The sequence below is a fragment of the Strongylocentrotus purpuratus genome, unplaced genomic scaffold (assembly GCF_000002235.5).
Source record: "Strongylocentrotus purpuratus isolate Spur 01 unplaced genomic scaffold, Spur_5.0 spur5_scaffold_9, whole genome shotgun sequence".
NCBI lineage: Eukaryota > Metazoa > Echinodermata > Echinoidea > Camarodonta > Strongylocentrotidae > Strongylocentrotus > Strongylocentrotus purpuratus.
Window position 1 is genome coordinate 28,959,211 of NW_022145615.1, and position 22,169 is coordinate 28,981,379.

Below are 22,169 nucleotides of genomic sequence, written 5' to 3' on the forward strand. Positions count from 1 at the left end.
CCCGTTCTCATAAGTGCCTTTTTTATCACCTCTGATAATTCCGATGTTTACTTTGCCATGTGCTCCTTTTCTTTTCTAATACGTGTCCTTTCTAACATTGGATAATTGTGCCCCCTTTTCCTTTCATGTGTTCCTAATTTTAAGCGACTATAATTAAGAGCAATTTTACTTCAATTTCACCCAAAGCTCGCTCGCATTTTATGTTAATATAATTGTGTGTCTTATCAAAGATCTTTTCAGACTTTCATGATTAGGATTTTTTTTCTCTTTATAGGATGTAATTTTTCGCACTGCAACTTCATAAATCTTAATTTTGTGTTCGCTCGCCTTGCCCTCTCTCAAATAAATATACAAACCAATAAAACTATCACATCCAACTGAAAAATGCAGTATCTCGGACCGACCACATATATGTAAAGAGAGAAACGAACAATGAAATCATCCCTTATAATCTTATCAGAATGTAGGGGTATAATAAGGGCCTACCAATGTATGCAAACTATATATTTTGGCTTTGAGGTTTCCCGTTGTAGGTGCCCTTTTTACCAGAAAGTGCCCTTTTCGTTGGTACCCCCACTTTGAAAGACGCTCTGCCGCCCCTGTTTCATGGACGATAATATCGATATTTTCATTTAGATATTTTTAGTATTTCCTTGAAGCATCTCTGTTAAACATTGCACGGAAAACGTTTTGTGTTTGATATCGGTCGGCTCTTTGGGGTTAATCGGGAGACTTTGAGCCGACCGAGATATGTCAAGATTGGATGGAATTATGGTTTCCTATTTTGTATAGTGCTTTTATTATGTTTTCGGGTTGTCCGTCCGTCCGTACGTACACTGTACGTACGTATGGATGTCCCGTTCACGTGATCGCGTTATCTCAAAAAACGATTGATGGATTCCTGCCAAACTTAAGTCATGTATGTATCTTGCAGAGCCGATGAAATGATTAGATTTTGGGGTCACGAGGTCAAAGATCAAAGGTCACAGTGCTCATCATATATGCAAAAAAGCTTGTGATCGCGTTATCTCAAGAACCAATAATTGATGGATTCCTCTCAAACTTAGATCATGTAAGTATCTTGCAGAGCCAATGAATTGATCAGATTTTGGGGGTCACGAGGTCAAAGGTCGCAGGGCTCATTATGTATATGCATAAATAGCTAGTGATCATATCATTAGAACAGATGGACGAATTACCATCAAACTCAAGACATGACTTTGTATGTATCTTCCAAAGCCAATGAACTGATTAGATGTTAGGGTCATGAGGTCAAAGATAAAAGGGACATAGTATATGTCATACATGTATATTAAAAATAGCTTGTAATCATGGTATTCTGGGAACCTGTTAATGGATTACGATTAAACTTGAATTTGAAAAATTGCTTCTGTTTTGGTTTGTGAAATCGCTCTATGGCGGAGGCATAATTTTTGACTGTGCGCAGTCGAAGTTTCATCTATATAGTTTCTAATGTTTTTACACTTTGATCAATGAGATAATGATGGGTGGGATATTAACTTATCATCTCATTGCTCAAAGTGTGGAGAACATTAATGAAAGCATTCAAGTAATTTGGGTAGATAGATGCAAATTACTCTATCCTCATGAATAATCAACATAACAAAAGCAGTAAGCCATATCGAAAACGTAATTTGTAGGCCCACATCTTTACCGTTTTCGTCAATATCCGCAACCCCCCTCCTTATAAAAAAACAAACAATTGCCCATTATGCCACCTGGTGGTGATTCGGATTTTGTTCTGCAACTGCCATTCGTCCTACTGGGTTTTTAAAAAAATTGTTTGATCCCACTTCGTCATTTTTTTTCTCGCGGCGGGGACGAAAGTGACGTTACAAACATGTCAAGGGCATGCAATATCCAGGGGCGTCGCTATTGGGGAGGGGGGGGGGGTATAAGGCTGACATCCACTTTTACTCATTTTGTGTAGGAAAATCTACAGTGTTTTAAAGAAAACAAACCTATAGTTGTTGTGTTTTTTTGCTTGGTAGGAAATTATCAGCTAAAAGTTAAGACTAGAACTTTAACCTATTTTTGTCGGATCTGATTGGTCACTTGCTTTCATCAAATGAATTGAGCATATCTACATGTGGGTGCTATTGGATGCTTTTATTTGGCCCACCTCCTCCCCCTCTATATCATGTACTGGGGGTGTCAGTCAATGTATATTATACGCCATGTTTAGGAGGAAGTCATCGTGACAATTTGAGTTTTTTTTTAAAAATCGACAATTATGATGGACACACAATAATTTCAATATGCCCTTTATAACGCAAATACAAATCAATTGGTAGGTTATGATTGCCATCAGGCGCGGATCAAGGATTTCTTAGGGGGGAGGCTCACATTTGAAATTGAGTGTGCTGAAATTTGAAATCGTGCCTACCGATATTTCGCTCAGTGGGGGTAGGGGGGGGGGTGTGAGCTATTATTCTTTCTATTTTGACCCCGAAAATTGGAAAATCGTGCCGGCCGATATTTCGCTCAGTAGGGAGGGGGGGGGGGGTGGCATAGTGAGCGTTTTTTTAATACTAAACACCCCCCCCCCCCTCCAGAGAAATAGAGAAAAGAGACTCGGACCCCTGGATCTGTGCCTGATTGCCATGATGTTTTAATTCTCAGCAGAGTGGCTGTCTGTTAAATATTGCAAGAGATTTTTATTTGCCTTATCTATTTTAAGCGAATTTCTCCTTATTAATTTTGCCCGAGTACATCTCTACCAGGCGAGGGTGTCGATTGGTATCCTCGGTTGGGGGGGGGGGGGGGAATGATAGGTGCCAAAATATTTTCGGCAATGGATCAAAGCAACCAAGAGGTAGAGGTGTGTAGCAGGTTGCATCCCCTCCCTTCCAAGTTATTAACTTGTTCAAGTCACCCTCAATAAAGATAACATTTTAGAGAATATGGGACCCATGTGGGTCCCACATGGGCTTGCTACCTGGGTTATTATCCTCTCAAGCATATAGGCAGGATTTTAATTTAGGGGGGGGCGGTAGTGAGCACCTCCTAGGGGTGGGTGCAGGGAGGGGAGTTTCCCCTTCCCGCGCGAAGCGCGGAAGCTTTGACGTTTGACGTCCTCTTCCTTTCTTCTTACTCTCTCTTTTCTTTTCTTTTTTGGTCGGCGTTTTTTTTTTTTTGGGGGGGGAGGGGGGTGACCGCCCCTACCACCCCCTGGCTACACGCCTGTATCCTCTTTGTCTCTAATTATCTCTCTCTTCTTTTTTGCACTTTTGCGCTTCGCGCTTAACATTTACTAACCTCGTTGCTTTTTAGCGCTGCGGCTTTGCATTTGGCGCACTGCTTTTCTATGATGCTGTTGATTGAATAAATTGAATAAATTCATCAATTCCTGATGAAGCCGTATGAGCGAGAATTCAATTTATTCTTGTATCATATACGGTCGTCTCATTTACTTCGTTTTCTATATATATATATATATATATATATATATGTATTATGAAAATGAGATAGCAAAATGTGTATATTGATGGTCATCTTGCGAGTAATAACCATTAACTACTCTCATCGGGCTCTCATCATTAATTTTTCTCTTTTTTTTTTTTTTTTTGATGGTGAATTATTGGGGGGGGGGGTGACTGTACAGGCCATCCCCCACCTAAAATATTGGGGGGGGGGGGGATATATCCCCCCATCCCCCCGGGATCGACACTCATGCTACTAGGGGTCATAACCTGCATTGCCCCCCCCCCCCCCTCAATGCAGGTTATGACCCCTGGAAGCATGGGGGTGGGTGTCCGCTATCACGGGAATCGACATAGCGCTGATCCAATATGTGGAATAAATGGGAGCTTTGAGAAAGAAAACGAACATATTCGAACTGATTTACATTTGCATCGTCACTAGCTTTTAACGAATCACATAGAAGCACACTTATGACTTTACGAAATTAATAATTTAAATTTTGCTTCGTCACCATATTTGAAGCGAATATGTCCATATTTGCTCGAGCACATGATCTCTACCAATCACAAAGTGGCACATTCATGACATTACCAACTTTCGCATGATAATCGGGCATGGTGGCAGTTTAAAGGTTGAATATTCAGAGATAAATCATTATAACACCATGTCTCAAACTTGATAATTAATTTTGCTTCGTCAACATATTTAAAGCGGATTTTTCCATATTTGCTCGAGTACATGATATCTACCAATCACGTTATAGAAGCACATTCATGACATTATGAACTTTCGCATGATAAGCGCGCATGATGGTAGTTTAAAGGTTGAGTATTCTGAGATAAATCATTAATGTATAACTCCGTCATGTCTCAAACCTCGAGTATCTCCGAGATAGTCTACAAGTGATTTATCGTTTGTTGCCAGGCATTTTCGGACGGAGGGCATATTCTTGTAATTAAACATGGGGATGGATAAAATGAAAACTTGGATGAAGAAAATACTGAGTGTGATAACAATTCGGAGTGACCTCGGACGATGTCTCATGGCCGAGTTCTACTCGACGTTCATGCTATCGGTAAGTATCCACCGGCCTTGCATCTTGACGACCAGGGCGACGTGGAACAAGTAGGGGTGCTCAAAGAGAGCAAGAGTGCAGGAGCTGTTCTAGTATATATTTGTTTTAGAGGGTCGGCTTTGGGGGAGTTCAAAACAAATAATAGGCCTGCAAGGAGAATTATTTTTTCCTCATTATTTGTACAATACAAAATTAGTGATCTATTTTGATCTGTATTTTTTCTCCAAAGAAGCAATGTTAATACGAATCCCTGTTCAATTAACAAAGAAGTGGTTCGTCACAATTATAAGCCTTTCTTTTGAGATATCCAAGCCAGCAACCCAGAGTCTACTCAGGGCATTTTATCACCAGTTACCTATCTCGACCCCGGTGTAGCAAGTATGGCTACTGGGTCGTTATAACGTACTTCTAAGGTTTTTTCAAACATATAACCAAACAGAGCGGAGCAAGGGGGGGGGGGATTTGGATGGTTAGAGATTTTCAACAACAAGAAAAAAACAACTCCGCCGGCAGATTTAACTTCATGCATAAGAAGAAGAGGAAGAAGAAGAAGGAGAAGAAGAAGGAGAAGAAGAAGAAGAAGGAGAAGAAGAAGAAGGAGGAGAAGAAGAAGAAGAAGAAGAAGAAGAAGAAGAAGAAGAAGAAGAAGAAGAATACGTCCTCCAGTGAGAGACGTTTGCCCCTGTTGAACTTTATGTTCGTAAATTGAATTTCTTATAAACACATAATGTTAATGAGGTTGAAGAGAAGACTATAAATTACAGGCAGGAGGTAGCGATGCTTCAACATTTTGAAACATAACACGGCTTCTCGGATTTCATTTCAGACAGGGGCGGTAGAGCGTCTTCTAAAGTAGGGGGCACAAGAAAGGGCACTTTCTGAAAAAGGGGCATTTACAAAGGGACACCTCAAGCAAAATTACATAACTTTTAGACATTGGTATATACCCCTATATTGTAATAACATTATCAGGGATGAATTTAATATTTGTTTCTATCTTCATATGATCCAAAACACTGCTCAAGAATCATACTTTGCAGTAAAATGTAATGGGCTGAATATTCATTTGTGAACGAGCAAATTGTAACGATATGTGAGGTCGCAGTGCAAAAATCTACATCTTATAAAGATGAAAAACAATCCTGATGGGGTTTTAAGCACAACATAATAAGAACAGACTGAAACAACTTTGAATAAGAAGCATAATTATATAATCTATAAAGAAGAGCGAGCTTCGGGGGACTAAGGAAAAGTTTATCTTACTTAATAGTTTTTAAATTAGGGACCCTTTTATGATGAAAGGAAAAGAGGGCACTTATAAAAAGTGAAAAGGACACTTATAAGAAAAGAAAACAGCTTGCGAACTCCTAATTTTAGCAGACAATGCAACGATTTGTCGGGTTTCACTTCTGACCCCCCCCCCCCTCCTAAAGATAAAGCCGTATATAGTGCACCGCCAAATCACAAAATCATAACCAATGAATAAACAAATTTATACGTGATAAGATAACGAAGTAACTTGAGATATATCATCGATTAAACATGAGTGTCCGACCCCCCCCCAGGTTATATATGTTGATATTTGTTAAACCCCCAAATTAAAGGGGGGGGGAGTCCGCGTGTACCCAAAATTTAACTAAGTTTTGCTTAACCCCGAATTGTCTTCTTACACGTTATAGCGAATTTAAAAAAAAATTAATACAGCCTGAGAGAGATCACCTATCGATATTGAGTTTTCCAACTTGTTTTTACCGAGTTTATGTCGAAATGAGGTCTTTTCTATTGCACAAAGTGTCTAGTGCATTACATCTATGATTTTACCTATATGGTGTGAAAAACGATTTATGGAATGTCGTTTATGAAGGGTTAGAGTATTTTAAGAGTTTAGTATGCCATCAACTTCAATCTAACACGGCTTGGTAGACTTTATGTCAACACTGCAGTGTGCGGCATTGTGTAGATATAAAGGGTTTCTAAGCACATTTATGATTACTTCAACGGGAACGATATCATCAAATCAATAATGAACAACAAAATAAATGTTACGATGTTTAACATGGCATACGTGCACATAAGATATAATTATCTCAAAACAAACAAACGAATATAGACGCCTAGAACGTCATCAAGAAGTCGTTGTCAATGTGTGTGATAAATTCACATGCCTTCTGATTTATTAAGGGGTATTTTGAAGAAATGTCTTCGTTAAGAAAATACTCAGACCACGTATAACGTGGTTATGTCTGTAATTCTGGATATAATTAAGTAATCAATACAATAGTGTAAATACAAATAGTTATTGGTCACGTACAGAAGTCGTAACGTCATTTTATGTTAAGAAAGTGTTTGATATGGGGAAAACGTATCAAATTCAAGCACGATATGTAGAACCATTATACCGCAAGACACTGCTTTGATATCTATAACTATAAAATCATCTATAATCATGAAGTGAGATGTGAGTTGGTCTAGCGGTAAGTTCACTTGGTCAGCTCTCTCTGTCGTCACCTACACTCCGGTTCGAAATTGAGTCACGTCTTTCGGATGGTGATGCCAAAGGTCGGTCCCCAGACGTAAATAATCTTTGTCTGATTGATACACATCTGGACAAAATCTAATTACTCATATTATGTTTTTTGTTTTTACTTCATTGTTTTGTTAATGATAATAGGCCATCATATTATATTAGCTATGCTGTTAATAATGATTGTTTTATTATCTAAACGAATCTTTTGTTTTAAATATTTGTTTTAGAGGAGACAAAGATAAAGCGTGTTCTTTTAGTAGAGTGTTTTCGAGAGAGAGAGAGAGGGAGAGAGAGAGAGAGAGAGAGAGAGATAGAGAGAGAGAGAGAGAGAGAGAGAGAGAGATAGAGAAATACAGAGAGAGACAAAATTATCAGGAATACATGCACTGTAAAAAAAAAAAAATTTTTTTTTTTTTTTTTTTTTTGGGGGGGGGGGGGGGCAGAAAAAAGTCCGCATCACCACCACTCTTACATGTTACGCAGGCCCTGGCAACTGTTTTCAAAGTGGGTATGGAGGGGCTTAAGTATTTACGATCAGGTAGAGCAAAGCGAGCGAAACAAGTGGAGCGTAAATTGGCGTGGGGTCCAGGGGCGGAGCCCCGTGAAACTCAGGGGTTTTAGGCATTTAATTAAGCTCAGATGAGCATCCAGGGGGAGGAGGCCCCGGAAGCTTAGGGGTTTTAGGCATTAAATGAAGGTCAGATGAGCATCCATGGGGCGGAGTCCTCGAAAGTTCAGGGCTTTAGTGAGCATATATTGATACATTACTTGTAACATGCACTGACATTAATTGGAGTGGGGTCCAGGGAGCGGAGCCCCCAGAAGCTCAGGGGTTTTAGGCAATAAATTACAATTATATGAGCATCCAGGGGCCGCCTTAGGGCCCTTGGTGGGGTCCAGGGGCGGGGCCCCCGAAGCTCAGGCATTTTAGACACTTAATTACGGTCAGATGAGTAACCAGGGGCCTTTCACGGCCCTTGGTGGGATCCAGGGGGCAGAGCCCCCGGAAGCTTAGGGGAAAAAAAACGCCATTTCAGCAACATTTGTAAATCACTGGTATCGAATTAGAAATAAACCACATTGATTTTGATTTTTAGAGTGGGAGCTTCCCCCAAGCTGCCCCCCCCCCCCCATCAATACGCAAGTGCGAGGGAGCATAGTGAACGAGAGGGCTGAAGGTGACGGAAGTGACTACCCCCTCACAGGTGTTTGAAGTTTTGGTTGTATTAACAAAATTGCATTCCTTAGCAAAACAAGCAATATACTTTTTTTCACTCTTCACTTTTCTCGTTAACATTTTGAAAGCAATTATGGAAGGGAGCGTAGCTACCGAGTGAGAAGATTTTTGCATTTGTATCCGTCTAAACGCTGCACTCTTGGGCCCTCCAGAGCCTAAAAGTGTGTTGCAGTCTTTAGTCAGTATTTGCTATACTTTTTGTGTGCACTTTTTCAAAATTTGAATAGTATCATGATTTATTGTTTTTGTTTTGTTTTGATGAGGTCTTCTTGCGTGCGGCCATCGCTCAGGATCTCACTTCAGGAACGGGATCAGTATTCAACATCGCTTTCACCGCCGGTATGGGGGTCGCTTTCGCCATCTACTCCAGTTTCGGCGTCTCAGGTAAAACTCTCCCACCGATAACACACGAGACCGAAAACCAACGAAACCAAAAATATTGGTCTGATATGTCTTCAGGGGGGTGTTTCACAAAGATCCTAAGTTGAACTTATCTCTAAGTTGGACTTAAAATTTATGGGAAGCCATTAGCATCCTTGAAAATATGTTGTAATTTTTTTTTTAGAAGGCATAAAATGTTGATTCAAATCATTCATATTTTCTATTATCATGGGAGATTTCATGTTCTTGATGTGGAATTGATGAAAAGTCTAAAATACTCCAATTTTTTGCTTTTGAATATATTTCATTCTAAGGCTCCAATGGCTGTCCATACTTTTTAAGTCCAACTTAGTGTTAAGTTCTACTTAGGATCTTTGTGAAACACTCCCCTGGAAAGTTATCAGCTAGTTCACGAGACCGACTGTCGATCTTGTAGGCTTATTGACAACCCTTTTTTCAGGTTCACTACACCCTGACCCCTTGGCACTTTTGATCTTGTCCGTTATTCTGATATATTGCTCATTCACTGGCTGCAAAATCATAACAAATAGGGGGTATCATCTTAACCACTGCACTACTTATTGCTACTTGCGCCCTCTATACAGCCAACAATGCCTAAGCGGTACCTGTTGATCCCCCATGATGCCCTTTTGGTTATGTTAATTAAAAGCTGATTTGATGAGATAACCACCTGCCAGTGACCTTGCAGGGAGGTCTAATCCCTCCATACCAAACTAGTGCAGAAGGGGCTTTTTAAGAGGAATAAACAAACTGACTAATGATACTACACAAATCGATGATAATATTTATCCCCCCCAAAAAAGAGACCTAGTCGATCAAACTTGAGTTTCCAAACTTTTTTGGGAGGTTTACATTGATACTTTGTTGTGGTCTAGTGGATAAGTCACCCGACTGCAGATCACAAGGTACGGAGTTCATAGCTCAGCCCGGCACTAACGTCCTTTATCGAGACGTTAATCTACATTTGACACTCTGGGTACCCGTTATATAGGACATGAACGTGAATGTAGTGTGCTCAGCATTGTGATGGCGTATGTAAAATGGCGCATGGCTGGAATGCTCCCCAGGAAGTGGAGAACGTGCATAAATTGCGTGTGGACAAGCCTGAATCCAATGACCGGGGCAATAATATATGTAAAGCGCTTAGAGACATCGTCGATGTGTTAAGTGCTATATAAAAGCGGAATACTATTAATATTATCACTTTCTGTCTTTATATCTGTGTTTATTTATTTAGGGGGTCACATCAACCTCGCCGTATCGATAGGAGTAGCTGTTTTAGGAAAATTACCATGGAAAAGGGTTCCTGTCTATTACTTAGCCCAACTAGCGGGCGGGTTTGTCGGAGCTGTGCTTGTCTATGCTGTTTACCAAGGTGCGTATAAAATATCTTTGAGAAACCGATAGTCGACAAAGTTTTCGACGTCTAGCAATTATTGACAGGTTTACCAACATATTCAAATTTATGAGTGTTTCTTTCCTGGGGACCTAGTGACGAGTTATTCCATTAACATGTTATTAATGAATGAACTACAATACTTGAAATCCAGGGGGGGGGGGGGGTAAGAGCACATTTTAATTTTTTTTTTTTGCTCCCGAATATTTGAAAATCGCGCCGACCGCAAATTCGCTCAGTTGGGGGGGGGGGGGGGGGGGGGGTTGCGTACTAATTTTTTTTTATTTTTTGTGGCCGGGGGGGGGGGGGGGCACGTCCCTGTTTGCCAGTACATTTTTGGCGAATTTAGGGCTGATTTCAACACTTTTTTGGGGGCCGGGGGTGGGGGGAAGTGCCCCTGTACCCTCCCCACTGGATCCGTCCCTGATGATAGACATTTCTGGAAGCGGGTTACATTGAAGACAAAACAAACCTCTGTTGTCTGGTTTGAAACAATGTCAAATTGAAAAAAGTGATTTTAAAGTATTCAGTCTTCCGGCACAGTTGGGAAAATTGGGAAAGAACTTCGAAACATTCATAACATACCTTAAAGCAATCATCAGTGTCTGTATAGATTCTGTAACGAATCCTTTTAATAGAATCAAAATGCTAGAACATTATTCGTGTAATCGAAGTGATTTCAGGTGTCGATTGAATATCAGCTTTCTATTTACACTTCAGTTTAAGAAACTATTTTAATATTCATTTCATTATCAAGAAATAATTAGCAGGACCCTGCATGTCCTTTATTGATGTTTCATCTTCCTTAATTGTTCAACAGATGCCTTCGATGATTTCGACGGTGGAGAGCGTCAGGCGTTTGGCCCGAATGGGACGGCAGCGATATTTGCTACATTCCCCCAACTGTATCTGTCTGTGACGACCGGGTTTTTCGAACAGGTAACTATATAAAACTCATCTTTGATGTTCTTTTAATAAATTTCTTGTTTTATCTCCTTTCACATACAACGTGATCGACTCCTTCAGATTACTTTTTATTCTTCACTTGCTCCTTCTTAATCACTTGAGGCTCGAAGGGCCATTTCGTTGAATCATTAAACGAAATAAAATAAAATCACATGTAACCGGATTGGATACGTATTTCCCCCTAAAGTGTTATGTAGGGTATCTGTATCATCCCTCTTCCAATCTGGATAACGTAACACCCTCCCGCACTGGTACCGGACTGGTACAATCGAAGTACATTAGTATTCAATTAATAATGTGTATCACGCTATTGCATACAAGAATGCATCATCTGCACTGTCATGCGGTTACCAAAAAAAGAAGGTATTATTAATTAGAACGATTATGCTAATCTTACACAGTTATATCTCAGACTAGTTTGATGTTAATCATGACACCGTCAGTACTGGCTTTGTTCTATTCTATTTGCAGGTATTGAGCACAGCGCTATTTTTAGCCATCATAGGCGCAGTGTTGGACCATCGCAACGTCCCGCCCCCTCTCAACTGGGCCCCTTTCTTCTTTGGTTTGATTATTTTAGCCCTCGTCATGACCTTTGGTCATAATGCAGGGGCACCCCTGAATCCTTCGATAGACCTTTCGGGACGTCTTTGTCTGGGTGTCATGGGGTACGGCGCGGAGGTCTGGGTGCTGTAAGTCATTTTCATCTTTGTCAAAATAGAAAAAGTTTACCATAAATAGTCTTATGATTAGTTTACTTGTAAAATCGTATTTTATAACTTTTTAATATGCCGAGATGGGAGTTGGAGATAAAGATGTATAATAAAAACCAAAGTGACTGTCATCTTCAACATCCTGATCTTCATTACAATATTTAGGGCCTATATCATCTTACCATAATTATCTTCCTCAGCATTATTGATATCTTCATCATCATAATCAGTATCATCACAAATGATCATCATCATCATCATCGTCATCATCATCATCATCGTCATCATAATCTTATCATCATCAATCAGCATTAATCATCCTCATCATCATCCTCATCATCATCATCATCATCACCATAATCAGCATCACCATAATCAGCATCACCATCAGTCATCATTAATCATCCTATTTACCATCATCATCATCATCACCACCATAATCAGCATCATCAGCATCATCATCATTTATCATTAATCATCCTATTTACCATCATCATCATCATCATCATCATCATCACTATCACCACCACCTCAATCATTATCACCACCACCACTTACCATCATCATCATCATCATCATCATCACCATAATCAGCATCATCATCAGTCATCATTAATCATCCTATTTACCATTATCATCATCATCATCATTATCATCATCATCATCATCATCACCATAATCAGCATCATCATCAGTCATCATTAATCATCCTATTTACCATCATCATCATCATCACCACCATAATCAGCATCATCAGCATCATCATCATTCATCATTAATCATCCTATTTACCACCATCATCATCATCATCATCACCACCATCACCACCACCTCAATCATCATCACCACCACCACTTACCATCATCCTCATCCTCATCATCATCATCACCATAATCAGCATCATCATCAGTCATCATTAATCATCCTATTTACCATCATCATCATCATCATCATCACCACCACCACTTACCATCATCCTCATCATCATCATCATCACCATAATCAGCATCATCATCAGTCATCATTAATCATCCTATTTACCATTATCATCATCATCATTATCATCATCATCATCATCATCACCACCATAATCAGCATCATCATCAGTCATCATTAATCATCCTATTTACCATCATCATCATCATCATCATCATCATCATCATCACCATAATCAGCATCATCATCAGTCATCACTAATCATCCTAATTACCATCATCATCATCATCATCATCACCATCACCACCACCTCCTCCATCATCATCATCACCACCATCACTTACCATCATCCTCATCCTCATAACCATATTAATCAGCATCATTATCATCACCATAGTCACCACTACCATCATCATCACCCCGCTGATTATGATACTTTCAATACATTATCATTACAATGACCAGTGATGTGATGTGATTCATATCGTTTAACAGAGCCGATGGTACACACGATGGTGTTCATTGGTGGTTGATACCCATCTTTGGACCCGCCATTGGGGGCGCTGTGGGATCCTGGGCCTACTACCTCGCAATCGAACTCCACCATCCTCCTGTTGATGAGAAAGAAGATGCAACAGACTACAAAGAAAAGATAGGTACTATTATTCACCCTTCCTCTCCTCATCATTTTCTAAGAGTAGTAAAATACATTAGGGTGTCGCTATATTACGCTTTGCATGACCAGGAGGTAACCACATTTTTCACAAATTTAAGTTAAAGTGAAACAAAACAAACAATTAATGTAGTGTAAATAAATATCAAACAAACAAAATAGTGTGTCCTAAGGCTTTCAAATTGCCGATATATCAGGGCCCCATTTCACAAAACTTGTTATCAGTGACAAATGACAGTTTTTGTTATAAGCTGGTGAAATACTTGCATCTGATTGGTTATCAGCAGATTTTTCGATGATTTTTGTCATTTGTCAGGAGGTAACCGCATTTTTCACAAATTTAAGTTAAAGTGAAACAAAATACACAATAAATGTATCATAGTGTAAATAAATATCAAACAAACAAAATAGTGTGTCCTAAGGCTTTCAAATTGCCGATATATCAGGGCCCCATTTCACAAAACTTGTTATCAGTGACAAATGACAGTTTTTTGTTATAACCTGGTGAAATACTTGCTTCTGATTGGTTATCAGCATATTTGTCAATGATTTTTGTCATTTTTCATTGCAAGAACGCTTTGTGAAACGGGTCCCAGATCTTAAAGCTCGCCTCTTGCAAAAAAAGCAGACGAAAATTACGAATGAGCTGCGTTAACATGTGATCTCATGTGTAGGGGGGAGGCAAGGGGGTATGCAGCCCCCTAACAATTTGGAACTACACATTAATGTTCGGAAAACAGTTACCACATTCTCGGGCAGTTAGGTGGTATCTTCAGTAATTTTTCATATCCTGTCTGATATACATTAATGGTTATCTGTCGAAAATGCTGAAACAATCCAGACATAATATATTAACTGACTAATACTGAACAGTGTTCAACACAAACCCAGCTCTATATCTAACCAATTATTTGTTGTTTCCTTTCATTTTTATAGAGCTTGAAAAGAAAGATGGAATGCCCAAAACCCACGCTGCAGAGATTCAATGTGAGCTTTCTCCCATATAACATTCATTGGCTGAATCATAATACGGTATATAATACAAGATTGTTTTATTACACAGCGGTTTTTATAAATATATATATCCGGCTATCTGTCTATGCATCATTATCATGTATCATATAACCCACTTTAATTTTTAATTTCTTTAACCCGCTTTAACATTCATTATTATGGTATATTTTAACTCGATCTGAAATTCAATGAGCATTTACATGTTGGTTATCCAATCCATTCCAATAATTTTGAGAGCGCCAATATCTAGTTGCCTAATGAAAAGTGTTGTTGGTTAAATGTTTAGGGGGAATATATATATATATGGTCGTTGAAGGCTCTGTCTGTCTTGTTGTAACGTGCTAGCTTTACCATCGCTAGTAATTCATTTTTAACACCTATTTTGGTTACAAATGTTGCTTGAAAGTACATGTTTGCATGGCTAGAAAATAACTTAGAGAGTAGAACCATGTGGAAAGTCCTTAAAAAGACTGTTTGTAGTCTTGTGTGTTGATTGAGAAGTCCTGAAAAGGACTGAGACCAATAGAGACTCAACGTTCCAAGTGAGTTGTTTTAGTTGTTGACGTTTTGAATACTCGAAACCTGTTGAAGCTATAGATCAGTTTTGGAAACGCCCCTTATCAAAAAGTGAAATGGAAGCTCTGATTACCAATCATGTGAAAGAATATGTTTTGAATAATACGTGATGATACAAATTTTGCCGGGAAACCGCCTACTAATTGATATATTTGGTAAATTATCATATCGATCCGGCCTGGATAGTTATCACATTGAAGAGTTGGGCATATATTTCTGCTTTGTTGCGAATTTAGGTTGACGGATTGCCATCTAAACCTCCAAAGGCAATACCTAATCAATATTGAATGAGTATTTTGCACCGAAAACCCTTGAACCGCAATTTTACCACTACCGGTCCATATCTTTAACCATAGGTTTGGTTTCAATCTTAGATACTTTATCAGACATTGGTCGTTCCACGGTACATGTTTGAAACTTGCTTCACGTGCATCTCGAAATTGCTAGTAGTTCATCTGTACCTCTGAATAGTAATAAGTAATATAAATTTTCCATTTCCATTCATAAACTTTGCAGAGTCAGCCTGTATCTTAAACGAGCTGATTACTACTTAATGTGTGTGTATTGAGATACATCGACTATCTGTTTCTAATCATGTTCATCTTGCTTATGATCTTCGTGTCGTCTTCGTTGTAGATGTTATTGTTGTTATTGTTGTTATTGTTTTAGTTTCATGTTGTTGTTATTGTTATTGTTGTTGTTATTGTTGCTGTTAATGTATATCATTCAATTTAGGAATATTTACGCCAAAAGTTAAAGAAGAGCTATGTAAAATCAGAAACTTTCGCGACATAAAACTCGCCTATAATTAATGACACTCATTACAGTACTATGAAATTCTCGGATGTTTCCAAACATGTTGAGAGTAGCGATTGCAATTGCATCGTCAATATGAAAGGTATACACATTTTTTCTCATTCGCTTCGCTCGCAAAATTTAGAAAATTTAAAAGGCAGTATTAGGGTAAGAGTCGCCATCCCCAATGGGGGAATTGAGCCCATACGTCTATGATTATTATTCAATCTAATTTAAATATTTGAGGGCAGAAACATCCGATAAGATTGATCAACCGGGACATTTTCAGGCGCGAGAAAGTTTCTGCTTTTAGAATAAATCTCATGTTATAAAAAGACTCGTATATAATTGGTTACAATTACAAAGTATGTCTCATGTCTTCAAATGATTTTTTTTTTAATAACGAACGTTGACCAAAAAGAAAAAACATAATTGGAGAAGAAGGAAAAAAGAAAAAAAGAAAGAAAAAGAAAGAAAAAGAAAGAAAAAAAAAGAAGAAAAAAAAAAAAAATCATTTTTGAAAAAAGTGGAGAAAAACATCATTGGTAAATAACATCATTGGAGAAAGAACATCATTAGAGAAAAACATTACACAAAAAGCAAAGTTGAAAAAACAACAACATCATTTTAATCTTACTTCTAAAGAATCACACATACCTCCCCACCCTTTGTTTGTTTGTTTGTTTGTTTGTTTTGTTTGCTTTTATTTCTGCGTTCAAAATAATACAATACATAATATAAAATGTGTTTACAAAGATAATATACAAAACAATTCATAAGATAAACAATATAGTCATGATACATAATGAATACAAAATAAGGAAGTGAGCTTAAATTTTTTTTTATAGATATATATCCATATATACGCACATATACATACATATACATATATATATACATGTACATAGCACATGCATACATACATACACATACACATATACACCTATAAATACTCTCACATATAATATTATATAATATAACACATATAATATAATATATAATCCAATCAATGAACGCAGGAGACCGCCATCGTGAGCGGTAAGGCTTTGTCATATCATGAACTACTGATAGAGGTATATAGTCGAGTGCATTGAACACTTGGCTACGCCGGCAAAACACTTACAACTAACAACTGAATCATTCATACACCTTCTAAATGTTGATGCTTTTGTGTGTTTTTCGTAATTTAAGAATGACATGTGGAGTGGTCGAATTAGGGCCTTTGTTGAAAAAAATTATATGCAAGCTTTAGTATACCACATTCTCAAGAAACATAAATCCGGACAAATCAATTTAAATTCAATTTGAAATCAATTGAAATTGTTTTGATATTGTGTCATACATGTACATTTTTTGTTATTGCATAAATCAAATTTTGAAAAAAAATAAATATTGCTGATGCCAAAACCATACTTCTGTTGATGTCATTTAATTTTGAATTTTGTCTTTGGAATATTTTGAATTGAAGTGTCGGACAAATTTGCCAACATGCTAACAGCAACAAAAAGATTCCTCTAGCAAAAAAGGCAAAGGGTCCTTAGAGTTCTTTAAATTTACCGACGTAGGTAACAACCATAATAGAGGTTTTCCCGCCCAACTTCGTAAACTTAGCATCCGAATTAACGTTACGTTCATTCAAGTTCGTGCGAAATTGAATGACTATGTAGATCAACATTCAAAAGCTAATTGCGTCATTCAATTTGATTTAGTAGCATGCGATTTCATACTCTTGTCACGGAGACGTGCAAAATGAGCATTCAATTTAGAAAAGCGTGCAAAGAGCATTCAAATTCGCGCCGGACAGACGATGGTATGTATTCGTGCATTCAATTTCGTGATTAGGCATATTATGTGACATGTGTGCATTGGTTTTCATTTGATGTTAAATTGTCACTTAATATACTTCTGCTTAAATAATTTTATGTACAGTTTACTTGGAGGAATGACATGCGTATTCGTTAGCAGATATCTGTCATTGCCAGTAACTGTCCCCGGAGAAGGTGCACAATTTGTGACTTCTCTTCTAAGCACAAGCTATATAAAAACAGATCCTGGACAGCGGTAGAGTTCAGCTTTAATGGACATGGACATGATGGAAACAAAAATACAATGATGAATAAAGAAAAAGATGTAACATGAAAAGAAAGAAAGATCACCTACTCAATCAAGATTGATCAAAACAAACCATTTAAAACATAACCTCAAAGACATTTATGATGAAAAATGTGAAGATATAAATAGAGAGATGTTTCAACAAAGAATGTCGAAAGAAAGAGAAAACATAAATGCAATATAAATATATTAGACAATTTATAATGTCAGAAAAGATCATAGAGAGAAAGAATAAATAAATAAATATGAAATAATGCATATCCGAATAAACATCGAGCCTCATATATAGTTTATGAGGTCTAGTTTTAATTTGAATGACCCGATTGCGAAAGAGGTTGCCCATAGACGAAAATGGAACCGCAATTCGCTAAGCAATTCTCCTTCCACTCAACGTTGGCGAAATTGAACAACCCTTACGCATTGCCAAATTGACTGAACCAAGTTTTAATTTGAATGTGCATGTTTAGAAAATTCGGTGACTCGAAACGAAATTGAATGCAACAAGTTTCAAAATGAAACAGGGGAGCAACGAGTGGAGAAAATTTGCTCGAACATGAATGCACGTTAATGAAATTGATTGCTACTTTGACGAAATTGGCCGGGAAAAAAATTATATAAAAGATAAAAGTTCTTTTTTTCCCCTTCAAATAAGTAATATAAACGCACATACAAGAGAAGATATGAGCACCGTCAACCCCCGCCCCTCTCACACACACACACACACACACACAGACGCACACTTCTAGTGGAGACATTGATGGTTTTTAAACTTAATCAATCAGAGAAAATGTGACTTTTTATAACACTAATGCTTGTTAAAAAAAAGAAGTTTTATTGTAGTATTTTTACAGTCGTCAATCATTAAAATAAGTTATCGACTAAATTTCCTTTCACCCAAATTATCAAAAAGAAAAAAAAAATCATTCAATTTGTAATTTTTCGATGGATTTATATGAAAACAAAGAGAGATATATCTAGAGAGAGAGAGAGAGAGAGAGAGATAGAGAGAGAAAGAAAGAGAGAGAGAGAGAGAGAGAGAGGGAGAAAGAGAGAGAGAGAGAGAGAGAGAGAGGGGGGGGGGCTTTGGAAGATGAAATTATCCTCTTTCAGACCATTGTATCTTCTGATCGCTTAGTTTCAACCAAAACCTATATGCAGTTTAATGAAACTGAGATTTATGAAAATAAAACATAGCAATTGAAATATATGTCAATCAGAATATATTTGGTCGAGGGAAATTTCTCTTTGGAGTTAGAAAGGCTTAAACTGATACAAGTTAAGCAGTTTTTGTTTACTTATAACGGGTCCAAAAAGGGGTTACCTACGAGAGAAAATTGTACAATGACCGGGAAGCTTAGGTGCAGAATGGCATCTCATCCGGTCCATATAATTATCTCGTGGTAGCCTATATAAACTGTAATTGTGGATGCGTCGTTTTTAAATAAAGACTGTCTGTAAAACACGTTAATTTCTTTAATCTAACACGCACTTCGCAAAAGGGGTTCCTATTTATTATTTTGAAGTGACAGACAGAACAAATTGACTAGAAAGAATAGGAGCACAAAGCTCCTTATGCTTTAAAGTATCAGAAACACTTTCAAAAAGACTCTCGAAAAAAATATATCAACTTAAGGGCAATTTCAATGCTCATTGAAATTATGTTTAGATTAAGTTATTCGTCTTTGCCATGTTTGCATCTTTCAATATGTGATGTACAAGGCTACTGAAATTAATTTTTCGAATGTCTTTGCGATTGTGTTCCTGAAAGGTTCGTGCACGAGGCTTATACTTCGACACATTCCAAGTTGAATGATTTTCTTTCTTTTTTCTTTGTAATGTTGATCATTACTTATTTTAATGACTGACAACAGTAAAACAACAACCACAAAAATCTTATTTTATAACGAACAAATGCGTTATAAAAAAGGGAGCTATAATGCAAGAGCTGACAGGGGTTTTGACAGTCGTGAGACATTTTCAACAACAACAACAAAATATGGGACCCCCAACTAACATCAATCCCTTTTCGACAATAAATGGTACGCGCCTGAACTAACGGCCCCTCAAATATGAAAACGATAGGGGGAATCAATAGCATCGATAAATGAAGAGAGATAGAGAGAGAGAGAGAGAGAGAGAGAGAGGCTGGGGTGGATAAGATGGAGTTAAAGAGTAAGAGAAAGCGAGAGACAGAGAGAGAGAGAGAGAGAGAGAGAGAGAGAGATGGGGTGGGAATTTTTGAGAAGATGAATTAATGACCCTATTTCAGACAATAATATATCTTCTGATCGCTTCGTTTCAACCAAAAAATAGACGCAGATTAATGAAACTCAGATTCATACAAAAATTGGGCAATTTTTTCTCATGGAAGTTGCAAATCTGCGTCAAAAGTATGAAAAGATAAACCATTAAATTTTGCAATCGAATTGAAAGGAAATAAATTTCTTTTATATTTCTATATATCCACAGATCCCCTGTTACCGGAGAGAGACTCCCAGACATCCGTGTAGAAGCAGTATCTCAGGAAACTTTTCGCATTTTCTACGAGTACTAAAAACTGAGCGGATAATTTGAGATTTCTGTTATAATGTTCTTTTTTTCCTTCAATATTATTTATGTATTCTGGTTAAATTTATTCGAACTGGCTAAAGGCGATATTTAAGTAGGTGAAATTGTAATATTAAAACTAGATATAAGCAATTGAAATGTTAGTAGGTGAAATAGATATTAACTCATTAAGTTTTGTGATATTTATATTTTGAAAAATATTCCTCATAACTTTAAGATTTTAAGATATCGTACTAGGTATCAATCCATACCCACATTTAGGTATCGAATCTGGTATATCTAATTAAATCTATTATAAATTTACAGTAACATACATGCATATTTATTTTGGTATCTCAATTAAAAATTCCAGTCATATCATGTCAATTTTCAATAATATCGTCCTAACCCCTTTCAATGTGACACACTATTATAAACTTCCCCAATCGGTGACTGTTCGTCCCCCATGATCCTCTTTTTCTTATGTTTGTTGAGAGCTGAGTTAATGAGATAGCCACCTGTCAGTGACCTCGCTGTGTGGTCTAATCCCCTCTGGCTCAGTATTTTTGACGGTCTTTAAGGAGTGGGAAAGAAGACCTGAGTTGTTTTTTTTTAACTTTTGTTTTGCTGTCAATTTCTTCTGGTTGTATGTACAGATTTTGATAGAGTGGACGGGGTGTGGGAAAAAGACCTTTTTTTTTGTTATAAACTTATGTTTTGCTGTCTATTTCTTCTGGTTTTATGTACAGATTTGGATAGAGTTGACGGGGTGTGGGACAGAAGACCTGAGGGTCATGGTAATTCAGTTCACCTTTTCTTGTCCCAAGAAGGCCCGTCTGCCCTGTCAAAATCTCTTCACCTCTTTTGTATCGCGATCAGGGGGGTGTTTCACAAAGCCTTTTTTTCAATGACAAATGACAAAATCAGTGACAAATCTGCTGATAACCAATCAGAAGCAAGGATTTCAGTAGCTTATAACAAAAACTTTCATTTGTCACTGATGACAATTTTTGTGAAACACCCTCCAGTTCATTGTTTTGTTATTGATTCTACCTATTGTATGTACTTTTGTCTTCTGAAATGCCGAATAAATAATAATAATAATAATAATATTTTGATAGTATTATTATCTACAAACTGAATTGATTTCAACTGATGTCTGTTTATTTAATCATCTATTCATGCTTGATTCTCTTAATTATTTTGAATGTTAACAATATTACAAACCAAATGTAACAAATTGTATGCACGACAAAAGAATAGGTTTACTACAAAAGGATGATACATGTATATGATATACATTAAACAGGAAGGTTGACAAGATAGAAAATATTGAATAGCGATTTTTGTTGTTGTTTGTTTATAACGTGAACCTGAAAATAGTTACGTTTATTCATTTATTGGACAGTGTTTTCATATGTTAATCATTAGTTGTTTTTTAATACAGAAGGTAATACAATATGAAGTGTAACAGAATTTCGACGTTAATGGAAGGGAAAAGAACATATAACTAGATGGAATTTTGACTGCGCGCAGTCGAAAATGATGCCTCCGCCATAGAGCAATTTAAACAAGTTTGGAGTTTAAATCTCCAGTGGTTCTTGAGATATCATGATAACAATCTCAATGTATGGAATTTCATAAGTTGACCTCTGTGACCCTTGACCTTTGACCTACGTGCTCCAAAATCTAATCAGATTGTTTTCCTATAGTGATACACACTATCACTAAGTTTGAAGTTTAAATCTCCAGTGGT

The 22,169-nt window shown here is 37.4% G+C and overlaps 1 protein-coding gene across 2 annotated transcripts; it reads left to right on the forward strand.

Moving 5' to 3' along the window:
- Window positions 1–4,318: 4,318 nt before the first annotated feature.
- LOC591873 (aquaporin-10-like) lies at window positions 4,319–20,899 on the forward strand. 2 transcript variants are annotated; one of them, XM_030977401.1, is made up of 8 exons: window positions 4,319–4,519; window positions 8,547–8,667; window positions 9,923–10,060; window positions 10,902–11,020; window positions 11,519–11,739; window positions 13,192–13,352; window positions 14,306–14,401; window positions 20,336–20,899. In XM_030977401.1, exons 1-7 carry the CDS (start codon window positions 4,406–4,408, stop codon window positions 14,374–14,376), a joined length of 945 nt encoding a protein of 314 aa, XP_030833261.1. In that variant the 5' UTR covers window positions 4,319–4,405; the 3' UTR covers window positions 14,377–14,401; window positions 20,336–20,899. The 2 variants fall into 2 exon arrangements, with proteins under 2 accessions (XP_030833261.1, XP_030833260.1); XM_030977400.1 differs by having other exon boundaries at window positions 14,306–14,356.
- Window positions 20,900–22,169: the final 1,270 nt, after the last annotated feature.

Coding starts and splice junctions, on each gene's coding strand:
- LOC591873 (XM_030977400.1), top strand. CDS start 4,406: ATGGGGATGGATAAAATGAAAACTTGGATGAAGAAAATACTGAGTGTG. Junction 11,021..11,518: donor CGACCGGGTTTTTCGAACAG/GTAACTATATAA, acceptor TTCTATTTGCAG/GTATTGAGCACAGCGCTATT. Junction 13,353..14,305: donor AGACTACAAAGAAAAGATAG/GTACTATTATTC, acceptor TCATTTTTATAG/AGCTTGAAAAGAAAGATGGA.